General features: G+C 44.2%; 1 protein-coding gene across 1 annotated transcript in view; it reads left to right on the top strand.

The window, feature by feature from the left end:
- Window positions 1-3,693, top strand: part of KCNH1 (potassium voltage-gated channel subfamily H member 1) — a gene marked incomplete at both ends in the record, with an annotated part of 180,444 nt that extends 176,751 nt beyond the window's left edge. The window contains one exon of the mRNA XM_080342918.1: window positions 2,845-3,693. Coding sequence (XP_080199044.1) covers window positions 2,845-3,693 — 849 coding nt within the window. The remainder of the gene's footprint in view (window positions 1-2,844) is intronic.
- Window positions 3,694-13,090: the final 9,397 nt, after the last annotated feature.

The following is a 13,090-nucleotide window of genomic DNA, read 5'->3' as shown; positions in this document are numbered from 1 at the left end:
AGGATTGCACTTCGGCATTCACGCAGGTGATTGCTGCTGTGGTGTAGCTGGGGTAAGGCCTCATGTGGAAAATGAAAATTAGAGGTCTCGTTAGTCTGGTACCAGTTATCAGTGACAAAGGCAGTATGTATGTATTTGCTGTTTCTGCATGTGTTCCTGTTTCTGTTGTAGTCTGATCTCCTGAAGGCAAAGGAGAGAAGGTACATTCAGAGCTCCAAGGCTGACAGCCAGGCAGTGAGAAAGCTGGTGGCAGCTCCTCCAGCTGCTGTTGGGCTTAGCATCAACAGAGCTCCTCTGGACAGCAAAACAGAACACAGTGCTGGCTGTGGGGAGATGAGCGTTGCTGTCAGCATGTCTCTCAGTGCTCACCTTTTTGTGTTTGCTGGTAAATCTGCTTCTCTTGTACTCCAGCACAGAGGTGATGCTACCATCTGCATGAGATGCGATGGCTAGTACAAGTATATGCTGGGCTAGGTTGTTAATAATTTATTGCTTAAGACTTGCTCAATTGCCCTCTCATCTGTATGGTGCTGTAATCAAGGGCAACTTCTGTCAAATAGCTTACCCTTTTATGTTACAAAAGCCAACCATTAAATAGTGATGGGTACTCCAGTGCCTGCCAGACAAGGTGCTGAGCGGGCTCTGTGGAGCTGGGGTTGGACTAGACAAGGGCTCTATGAAACAGCCTGGCCTCTCACTCGTTCCAGCACCCAGATGCTTTCCCTGGTGACCCCTGTAAGGGTGACCATTGCAGCACCCAGTCATACGTCCCTTCTGAGCACTCCAGGAAAACACACAGCCTGTATCCACAGGTCAGGCTGAGGCTGCTCACGTACAAAGACATGCTCATTTAAACAGACCTTATTGCGGCCTTTCAGTACTTAAAAGGGTCTATAAGAAGGATGGGGACAGACTTAGCAGGGCCTGCTAGGACAGGACAAGGGGTAACGGTTTTAAACTAAAAGAGGGGAGATTCAGACTAGACATGAGGAAGAAATGGTTTTACAGTGAGGGTGGTAAAACACTGGCCCAGGTTGCTCAGAGCGGTGGTAAATGCCCCATCCCTGGAGACATTCAAGGCCAGGCTGGACAGGGCTCTGAGCAACCTGATCTGGTTGAAGATGTCCTTGCTTGTTGCAGGGAGGTTGGAGCTTTGCAGGTCCCTTTCAACCCAAACTGTTGTATGATTCTCTCTGCAAAGTGACACGAGCCCTGTTAACTGCGTGACCGTCTGGCACAGGGCCATACGGGACCTGGGTGTCCACACCAGCACCAAACGTGTAAACTGCAGGAGAGGGAGGGCTTGAGGACACAGAAGTTTGCAGAGACAAACTGACCTGACTTCTAGTTGCCTCGATTTGCTGGGGTTTTGTGCCACCGGCGCCAGCCTCAGCCCGCGGCTGCAGTGACCCCCGAGACCCAGCCTGGCACTGCCTTCATGCTGGGCTGACACTCCTCCTTCAATTAAAGCGGGGAGCTGCCAGTGTGTGGGAAGCCATTAGCCTGGAGCATTGTGTTGATTCTCCCTTCCTAGTGAGTAAGTGCTATTCTTTCACTTCTAAGGATTACTCTGCTTTATCTGCTTTATACTGAGCTCACTGCAGACTGAGTTTCCTGGAGGAAAAATAAAAAAATGCTGTCAAGTACCCTGTTTTCTTATTCTTGTCTCACATTTAGTTTCCTAATTGTAGCTTGGAAATAAAATATCCTTCCTGCTAATTTTATTCTTTTGTATTTGGGAAATACTGCCAAGTCTGACAACTTCTTCCTTCCAAAGACCCAGCGTTAAGATGTTTTTTTTCCCTGCTTTACAATGACAAAAGTGTCAAGAAGCATTGGAGTCGGGAGAAACGTGCATTTTGTGTGTGCCAGTGAGGCAGTGCTTATTTTGTTTAGTTTAATTTAAATCTGTCTGCAACAGAGGGATGGATTTATTTGCACATTTCCTAAATTTGAATCTAAGAGTTATTTCTGCATTGGAGTGTAAGGACTTTGAGTGGATTTTCCCAGAAGCAGCTAAAGAGATTAGGTATTAGAATTCAGTAGAAGCTGGAGACTACACATGGAGTACTCTATGTTGAAAACTTTAGTTTAGGGGGCCTCCCATTTTCAAACCAGACTACTTACTGGTTCTCAAGCTTCTGTAATAATCAAGCCACAAACAGCTTCCCTGTGTCTCTCAGAGCCCATTCCCCACTGTCCCCTGACTATGGGACTGACTTGAGCTTTTCCTCATCTCCAAACTGCGAGTTGCTTCTGGAAGGGAGAGGAGGGCAAGAAGCACTCTGCAGACTGGTGTCATAGAGTCCAGAGTAGTCTCTGCTGTACTGACCCCATTAGTGGCCAAGCTGCACTAACATAATACCAGATGTTCTGCCTGACATGTAGTGAGAGAGCTCTTGGATGAGGCTGCTGTAAGGCACGGGAGTGGCTCTTGATCATATGAGAAACTCAGTGCTAAACCGTAGAGTCAGGAAAAGAAATATAAGAAGTCACTTTTAACACAAAATAGAAGTAACTTCCTGGGATCATTCTATTTACAGCAGCAATGCCTTGCTGACCTCTCAGAACTAGAGAAGTCTTTTTCTTGTTTGGTTTTTTTTTTTTTTTATAAGACAGATGGTGTATACTCTTAAACAATGAAATAATCCATGTTCCATACAAGATCAGACACTTGAAAATGTTGCTATAAATGTGCAGAGGTTGTGCATTTGTCAGTTTAAATAAATTCTTTCAAATAATTCTTTCTCTGCAATTTCACCACCCCGCCCCCGCCGGCCTCAGCCCTGCCTTCCTTAACAAATGTGCAGTTAATCACAGAGTGAAATCTCTTTCCCCCTCTAGATTGTGTTCCGGAAAATCAGTGATGTCAAACGTGAAGAAGAGGAGAGGATGAAGAGGAAGAACGAAGCACCTCTGATCTTGCCCCCGGACCACCCGGTCCGCCGGCTGTTCCAGAGGTTCAGGCAGCAGAAGGAAGCGCGGCTGGCGGCAGAGAGGGGCAGAGATCCGGATGACCTGGACGTGGAGAAGGGCAACGTTTTGGGCGAGCACTCCTCCGCCCGCTCCGTGGTCAAAGCCAGCGTCGTGACCGTCCGAGAGAGCCCGGCCACCCCTGTGTCGTACCAGCCCGCTTCAACCTCTGGGGCCTCTGACCAGGCAAAGCTGCAGGCCCCCACATCGGACTACGCCGGGTGTAAGGTGCCAGGGGAATACCCCCGGCGAAAAGGCTGGGCCAAATTCAAAGATGCCTGTGGGAAAGGTGAAGACTGGAACAAGGTCTCTAAAGCGGAGTCCATGGAGACTTTACCAGAGAGAACTAAAGCTTCGGGAGAAGCTACCCTGAAGAAGACAGACTCTTGCGATAGTGGCATTACAAAAAGTGACTTGCGCTTGGATAACGTTGGGGAGACAAGAAGCCCGCAGGACCACAGCCCGGTCCTCACCGAGGTCAAGCATTCCTTTTATCCCATCCCAGAACAGACTCTTCAGGCCACCATGCTAGAAGTGAAACACGAGTTGAAAGAGGACATCAAGGCTTTAAACACAAAAATGACCAATATAGAAAAACAGCTGGCTGAGATACTTAGGATATTAACCTCAAGAAGAAGCTCCCAGTCGCCACAGGAGTTGTTTGAAATATCAAGGCCACAGTCTCCAGAATCAGAAAAAGACATGTTTGGAGCTAGCTGAGGTGTTTCTTTTTAAAAGCAAACAAACAAAGAAACAAACAAACAGCCCCCTAACATTTTAAATTTAATCTTTCTTGAAAATGAGTGAGGGACCAGTTCTCTAAGCATGTTCCCTTTGTCTAGAAAGGTACGGTAACAGGAATTGCAACCTCATGTCAAGATGGCAGCTGACTCTGAAGCCTTTTTGACAGCAAGGGTACAGTTTCTAAAGTTTTTCTTTTCTCTGTTGGTGCCCATTCTCCCCACTCCCTCTCTCTCCCTTGGAATGTTGGAATGAGAATTCTGACAGCAGCAGCCGTCCCCGTGAGCCCCAGGTGACCTCTGAGGTTTTTGGAGCATGCCTTACCGTGTTAGCTTGGGTTTGCCTATGAATAAGCACTTGCCAGGGTGCTTATGTTTTCAGCATTTATTTTGGGTTTTGTTTGCTGCTGCTGTTGTCACTGTCTCTGTCACCTATACAGCATGTTAAATGTCACAGTATATTTTGATGTATCTTTAATAAGAAAGAGCAGTAGGAGACATGTATGTCATTTCAACATGTACCGAACCTATTTTTGGGTAGTCAAGGAAGGGCTAAAAAGTTGAAAAAATGGTATCCTGTAATTGCAAACTGACATATTGCTAAAGTAATCATATTTAACAACGTCCTCACTAATAGCCACAGTATTTCAGGTCTGTTAATAAGTGGGATCTTCCACATTCTCATTCAATGAGTTAAGGACACTGGTTTTCAAAAACTTGTGTCTCAAATGTCTTAGAATCTTGTTACTTTTGCTTTTAACTCCAGCTGCTGGAGGACAGAGGGTTGGGTGTGCAGCGTACCTGAGCACAGCCCACTGCACCACATCAGTAACGAGTCCTGCAGATTTGCCTCCCATGAAAATATACTGTGGCATTTGTGTCCTGTTTTTGCCATGAATCTGCTCTTTTAGTTCTTGTTAAACTATTATGCAGAAGTTTCTGTTTTGATAATGTTCATTGTGGCCAAAGGCTTTCACAGAACTTTTGAAGATTTTAGATGGTGGCATTTTCCTCTGCATCCAGATGTCTTGTTCCGGATCTGATCTAGCCAGTAAACAAATGGAAGTAGAGGTAGAAATACAGTGCTTACTGTATACAAGTGCTATTGTAGCAAGGAAACAAAAGGATCTACTTCTTAAAGAAGGAGATGTTTCCAAAACCTATAGTTTCATGACTTTTTTGGAGGAAGATTGAAGCACTTTACCAAAACTGTTCTTCGTTAGTCATTAGGTCGGGTAGCATAGCTGGTATCATGGCTTGGGTTATCACTTTGGTATATAGACGTATATGCACAGTATATTCTCTCCACTGATCTGGTATGTTCACTATTTAATGGTAGGTTAGAGCTCAGAAGCATGGGGCAAACTTTATTGGGTTTTCATTTTTAATGGCAATAGGTCTTAACACAGTGTGGGAGTAGTTAAATTTCATTCTTTTTCTATGGTACGAAGTCATTTACAAAAAACATATGGTTTTGGGGGAAGATTTTTGTTCATGTAAAGTAAGGAAGAGGCAAGGAAAACAAAACAAAAGAAAACAAAAACTATTGGAAAGGGTGTCTGATGGCCTGATGCTTGCACGCTGCAATGCAGAACTGTGTCAGACATCCCTGGGGCAGTGCGAGCTCCCCTGATGAACCGGCGTGGTGGTGAGGCCGTGCTGTGCCAAGCCACCCGCTCAGGTCCACAGGCAAATGGTTTAAGTTTGGCTTGGTGTCAAGGTTTGATTGCAGGATGACAATAAAACCATGGCAGATGTATTGTTAACCCCCTCTCTCCCCCTCTAGCCTCTCCCTCTCCCCACTTCCCACTAAGGACAAGCAATCGGGAGGGAAAGAAGGACAGAGAGAAGAGAGCTGGAAAAATTAACAATGTTTTACTAATGCTACTAATAAAAATAGAGAAAATAATACAAAATATGCAAAACCAATCTTTAAAGTCCCGGCAGATGTAGGGCCAGCACCTGAAGTCCTGGACTGGACTCTGCAGCCAACTGGAGCTGGATTCAGTCTGTCACTAGGCCTCAGTTCGCAAGGACGACTCACAAGGTCCTCTCCTATTGTCAGCCATAAGGAAAAGGGATGAGATCCTCTTGATCTCCCACTTTTATATGAAGTATCAAGTGAATGGGATGGAATACTTAGTTGGTCAGTTTCAGTTCACTACTTCTTCTTGCCCCTCTCGTGGGATGTGCATCCATCCTTATCAGTTTAGCGACCTTGCATACCATTGCTATGTCTACCAAAACATGTGTCTAACTTTCAGGGAAGGGCAGTTAGTAAGACAACTTTAGCTGACAGGAAAATTCACTGAAAAAGAAACTTGTTTTTTAACAAAACCAGGACACTTGGTTCGATATGGTAGTGCCCACAGATTATGAACTCTTATCCAAGGACTGAAATATTCCCGAGAAACAGCTCTCGGGATCAAGTCTGTGAGTTACCTTTTCCCTCCTGCAAGAAAAAGCAGTAGGGAGGTGACTTGCTCTGAAACACAGGTGCCATTTCTTCAATTTATTTCTGGTTCCATGTTTAGGTTTCTCCAGCGGTAACTGGTGTGTTTTACAGTACCACACTGCAAACGTGCAGTACTGAGGAAGGCTCTCGTTGACCAAAGTCACCCTGTGTGTTTGCTGCACTAATCACTTCAAGTGACAACAGTTACCTGTAATAGCTATGGCACAATTGCCATAAGGAATCCATATAAGAATGGTTTCTTTTAGAAACTGCTGAATGCTTTTTTTCCTTTCCTTTTTCTTCCTAGCCTCCTCAGTCAGTAAATTCTGTGGATAGTGAAATTATGCATAAGTAAAACAGAGGTGGACTAAAATACAAGGATTTTTAATTGATGCCCAAAAGTTCCACCAAGTTTTTAGAGACTGACTTGGACCCAGTTCCCTAATCCAGGCAAATTCCTCATACTAGGTTTTCTTCATAATATTTTTGAGATGCTGCAAGTCTCGATGAACTTAGCACTTTGTGAAAGTGTCACCCACCTACCTGCAATTGGGTAAACATGAAAATTAGCTTATCCCAGGTGGATGAGGGAGGAAATGTTTATATACTCCAAAGTATGTGCCTAATATCTCCAGCACTGCAGTACAGATATAAAACAGTTGCAGGTTCTCTGACCCTTTGCTGCTGATACTGAGCTGATGTTTCTCAGTTGTATTTTATGTGCCCTCAGGGATATGTTAAGGCTTATTCTGGTGTTGCCGATTGCCTAGGTCTGGAGTCACAGCAGGGTCAGCCCTGGAAGCCCCATTATTGGCCACACCAGTGGCTGAAAGAACGCAAGCCCCCGTTTGTTGGGTTACTCCTCGTGTAGCCTGACATTGAGTATGACACCATACCCCTGCACACCCGGTGTGACAGTGGGTGGGTGCAGCACAAGTCCTTTCTTCAGGCTTTTATAAGGCTTTTGTGATGGCTTATAAAGCCATTTATAATCTATTTGTAAAGCCTTCAAAGATTGTCATATATAGTCCTGAATCACGCTTAAAATGTAATGTCTTTGAAGATTATGGCCAAATTTGATTTTGTTATAGTCGTGAAACTCGGAGCAGCTCTGCTCTTTACGACACCTTCAGGGTGTCTGCTCCAGGTCAGCACTGAGAGCAGTCAGTGTCATTCAGATTTGCACAGCTGTAACTGAGATTAGACCAGTTTTATTACGATTTTATGAACTGGCAGGCACTAAAACCAGTTGTAGGAGACCACATCATCCCTCAATAACCCGTATATGTTGTAAGAGAATTTTAAAAAATATACTACTCAGGATGAGCTTTGGTCTCTGGATTCCCTGGGCTACTGAGTGGTTAAAATGAGCAAAATCTTGCCTGCTATGGGACTAATCCCTCCTTTGAACCTTGGACTAATTTGGACTCATGCTGTGGTGCCCAGGCTCCACAGAGGCAGGACATCTACTTTGGAGAGTGGTTGAAAGCACTCGTGTTACAAATCTGTCTTTCTCCATTGAGCCTTACACTTGGATGCCTAGAGCTGGACGGTGTGCGTGCCCACCATAATTGTTACTTGTTCTCCCATTTTATTTGTCACCTGTTCATTTTTTTTCTCTTTCTCTCTACATGCTGGTTAAGGCTTTTCACTTAAATTATTTTCCACCTTAGAAATGAACGATCTCTGAATATGAGACTCTGCCCCTTAACAAGCAAATGTCTGTACGTACCATGAGAGCAAATAAAAGGCAACAAGCCTGTTTTAACTGTGTTCTGGCACAGTGCTTCTGCCATTTAACAACTTGCTAAGTAACCTACATTAATCTAAAGGAGATGCTGTATTCCATTTTTACCATATGATTGAATTAGATTTCAGTCAAAAGCAGGTAGCTGAGAGAAAGAGCCTGGGTTAAGATTTGGGAAAACATGGACTTTTATAAGTTAATTCTTAAAGTGTTGGAAAGACCACAGAGATGCAGCACAGGATTAAAAAAGCAAAACCTGACCCTCACCCCTACCATGTTCAGATATATTTACTTCTGTCTGTTATTACATGTATACTTTTAAAAACACCATTCTTGCTTTAAATCTCTTTCACAGTGCTGCCCTGAACCCCAGCGAACACCCTGTTTAACAACTTCGAAGGTGATATTCTGCTTCTCCAGTACTTCACTTTAATGAACCGAACAAGATATTTACTGTGAATATCTGGTGATATATTTTCAATCACTCTTAACCAGTCTGTGAAAGAATTTAATACATGATTTGTCTTTACTATATAAACAACGTGTATTATTACACTTGTGCAGATGCGTGTACATACACACAGATATATATAATATCTATGTATAGATAAGTCTATGGATTGCATTTTTGTTATGTAAAAGCACATCCCTCATTTAATGATTCCAGTTCAAGAAGGGAGCTTCAATCTTCCTGGTAGACATCCACCGAATGTCCTAGTTACTATCTTGTTTGTTAACCGTTGAACTGTTAAGGCCATGACTTTTGATTTCTCTAGTTGGCCTCAATTTTATACTGTTACTCCGGAGAATATTGTGACTAAGGGAAGATCTGGTAAGTGTTGTGATGGTCAGGAAACAGAAATACATGTGAAATTGGAAAAATGCTGTGTCGTAATCGGAGGGAATAAGGCTCGCAGGCTGCTATTTGTTGCTCACAGTTTCTCTGTGGCGAAGCTGCCCTGGTAGTGCTTCTCGTGGCTTCTCCCGCAAGAGAGACGGTGGAATAAATGGATTTCTTTTTCCTGGTACCAGGAGCTGTCTCAAAGGTGCTGAGCCTACCCTTCTTCTCACAGGCAGCGTAACACGTGGTCGCTGCACCTCTGCTTTCTTGTCCTGGTGTTAGGTGGTGAAAAGCGTCTTCTACCGAATTCTTCATTTCCACATAGTCTCCTGTGGGTGTATTTGCAATAACAAAGTCTGTGTTTCAGCTGCATTCTGTTTCATTGAGACAAACCTTTCAGAGAGAGTCCCGTGCAGGGGAAGCTCCAGAAATTTGAGGTGAGGCACAGTAAGTTACTGTATCCTCCAATCTGACATAATTTTGACCACATTGTTGTGGCAAGCATTGATTCAATTAAATAAATATAAAGCTTTTTGCAATAAGATATATCCAACATTTAGCCTTAAGACCCTTTCATAAGTGATATAATTCAAACTGTGATTCCGTTCTCCTTCCTTCTTAATGTTCTGTAGTATTTACAGTGTTGCCTGAAGATGAAGCACTTTGATTAGCTTTCTAAATCTAATGGTAATCACTTGCTGGTAATCACATTTCTTTCTCCACTTATTGCCTTCTTATTAGGATAAAGGATTACTCCAATAGCCCTCTCCCCTCATAAAACAAAGAGATGTAACTATTGTCTGAACACTTTTGTATATCAGGGAGCCAACCTGTCATATCGCGTGTTTGTTTCAAAGACTTTTTTCTTTACAGTTCGACAAAGCTAATGTGGATTTATCTGCAACTGTAATTTGTTTCAAGCTGATTGTTGAGTGTTGTGTAAACATATTTGATGTGTAATCCCAGAACATCTCTGTAACTCGATCTAAATACCTAATGTTAACAAAACAGTTTGGGGTTTTCACTAACTGTTCTGAAAGGCTCATGGTTCTTTTCTTCTTCCCACTGAATCTGTGACCACTAACATAGAAAAAGAATCATTTTAGCTGTAGATGAAAGAAGTTCAATAATCTTGTATCAGGATGAACTGCTACATAAAGAAATACCAAGTTTTCTAATGAATGTGTTAGATTATTGCACCTACATACAATCGATATTTGTACATCTGTTGGAGACCTGTCTGCGTTTCAATATTTAGCCACCACTGCACGGACACTTTATTGATATGCGGTTAATGCAGTTGCTTTGGCGCTTTTCAATGTACTTCACTTGTTTTTATCCTTTCAGAAATCCACCAAATACTCTTGGTTCTTTTTCTTTGCATTTGTCACTTTGTTCAATGAAGCATGACTAGAAAAAGAGAACGAATAGATACTATTTTTGTGGTCAGCAAAGCAGCTGCCAATAGATAGACAGTGTGCGTATGTATGTGCATATGTATATATGCACCGTCTGGGAATGTTTCAGTTACAAATGCAGCCACCTACATTAACGATATCCCTATTCAACATTTTTAAACAAGCACAAATAATATTTGTAAAAAAAAGTTTAATTTTATTTATTATAGTAATAAACTATTTTATACATTACGGTTGCCTTGGTGTGCTTTCTCACCTGTTGAGTATGTGCTTATAAGATCAAGAAGGGGGTTTTAAGTTGCTCTTTAGAACTTCTGGCTCGCCCTTTTGTTGCTGTTGTTTTGTATCTCGAGTGTTATCAGTAGAGAAGCATTTCAGATTGTTTCCTCAGATTTCCATCTGCTCTCTATCAGTGCAACAGAGATTTATGCTTCCAGGGTCACTGTGAACTGAACTCAGGTGTTCTGTGAAGTGACCATCCTGGCACCCCAGGCAGTGTCCTGCACTGGGGACTCCGTTCTGGGTCAGATGTTGTCTGAGCAGGAAGATCACCTGCTGTGACCTGTCTGAAATGATCATTTGATATCCTGAGGGTACACGGAGCTGTGGTTTAGACTGTTCACTACCGCAGTATCTGAGAACTATAACAAAACTTCTGGAAAACAGAATACTAGACATCAAAGAGGCTTCTGATGTCCTCTCATCTGCTGCAGAAGAAGGTGACCTCACCATGGACTTGCATGAAGACAAAACTCACAGGCAGGAAGCCCCTAGTGGGTGTCCCCTGCCGGTGACACTACTGCAACAGGCAGCAGTGAGTATTATTTTGTTGTCTACCTCAGCAAAGAACTCGATAACGAAAGGTGATGGGAATGGGAGATCCCTTCAGGTCAGGACGAGCGTACGTGACAGGAACACATGCAGCAGCGGGTCCTGCGGGCCAGCAGCCACTCTGGACCTGTATACAAAGTTTTAGTCTTCAGGACGTCAGCTTAGACGCCGTGAGTTTCACACCCATTTTTGTCGTTCATTCTCCATCCTCTCGTTTGAGGGTCTTGTGAACGCAGCTGTCACCTCTATTAAGGCACTTCAAGGGATTGTGAATCTCATCTTCAAACCAACAGCAATAAACCATAAGCTTGCAGACTGCAGAGCTGAGGCTAAACTGTACTGAGAGCAGCCAAGGAGCCGAATGAGGAGCTATTTTTAACACCATTTCTGCACCCACTGTAGTATACAGCGTGACAGGATCTGTAGTCACTGGCATGGCTTCACTGGCCAATACAAAAATTCAGCTTTCTTTTGCCTGATGTTATACAGTGTTCCCTGTACTTATTATAAAAGGGAAAATTACAATAGTGAAGGCATTTTTGAGGTCTCTAGAGGCCTTTGTTCTCATTTTCTGAGCTCCCCATTATTTTCTTTGTTGAAGGTTTTCCTGCATTCTTAGCAGCCACCCTGGTTGTGCTGCAAGCTTAAGTTCATACAAAGGGGGACAGCATTGCCTGCACATTTTTTCCTCTTCTGGCTTCCCTGCCCTCATTAGTCCCACAGCATCTCAAACCAAATTCTCTATTAACTACAGCATTTTTTTGCCCATGTTTGTTTGAACAATTGCAAAGGCTCACGTTCCACATGCTGGCCTGTCCAGCCTGGGCTCAGCTGAGCAGCAGCACTGATTAGACCCCTTGCCCATCTGTGCCAGTCCTCACTCCTCATTCAGTGCAGCTGGGAGCATGTTCGGACCAGGAACAAAAGCTTTCTAGACCACGGGGTGTGTGCTGTGGCCTCTGACTTCTCTTAGCAATAACTGCAGGTGTTGCTGATTCTGTTTTATTATGAGCTAGTGTGCAAAAAGCAGCACCTGCAAGATGCCTGAAGGTGTGCAGCCAGCGGAGAGCCCGGGGTTGGAGTGTGTGTTGTGCTGAACTGCCTCCTTGGGGCTGTAAAGAAGCCCCTTGCTGGTGATACTGGCTGGCAAAGGGCCTGGAGCCTTCCTTGCCTCCATGATGCCACCTGTGCGGCAGCTGCTGGGACCCTTCATGGGGGCTTTTCCAGCAGATCTGCAGCTCCAGGGGCAGAGGCAACAGTTCTGGGGCAGCCTGCGGCGTGTTGGCTTCTGGGGAGGTGAGTGCTGCTTACATTGTTCTGACCTTTGTGCTTGGTAATGGGGTAATTGGTAATTGCCTTGCGGTGCATTTTTGTATCTCTGTAGCGGTCAGAAGCACCCTGGTTCCCATGTGTTTTTTTTGCATCAGAGTAAATATGACCAGCATGACCCAGGTCTCTGTGCTGGGGGAACCTTGGGACAGAGTTGCAGCAAGTTTTCCCCACCTAGCACATGTGCACAATAGCGATGTCTTTTATTTTCTCCCCCCATCACTAAAGGGACATCAGTGTGTGCCAGCGGTGCACCTGCCTGGTGTGGGCTGACACTCAGGGCCCACCAACCTCGTGGTTGGGCTGCTGCACCCCAACCTGCCCACCCACGGTGGGCAGTGAGGCTTGGGGACATCTTGGGACACCCTGGCTGATGAGCTGCTTTCTGTGCTCGCCTTGCGCCCCGCTGAGGTGGGGGGGTTAGTAAGGCTGCGTATCCAGCTGCAAAAGCACTGAGAAGGATGCGATGTTGCTATGGTATTTGTTACTGCCAGCGGTGTGAGGGGTTTCATCGCAACAGGCACAGAGAACATGAAGAGTATCAGCAAATACAAATATTTTTCCCCTAGAAGATTGCATTTTTGCTCCTTTCATTCTAACTCACCAGAACCTCAGTGTTGGTCTGTGGAAGCTGGGGGTAATGACCTGTACTGTTCTTGAAAGACAGACTGAGTAAAAACCTGCAAGAGATCCAAAGAAGGAATTAGAGAAACTGAACTCCTAATGTGTCTGTCAGAAGCAGATATGAAGGCACTT

Source organism: Nesoenas mayeri (genome assembly GCF_963082525.1).
Source record: "Nesoenas mayeri genome assembly, chromosome: 3".
Taxonomy (NCBI): Eukaryota; Metazoa; Chordata; class Aves; order Columbiformes; family Columbidae; genus Nesoenas; species Nesoenas mayeri.
This window is presented reverse-complemented; position numbering and strand designations above follow the sequence as displayed.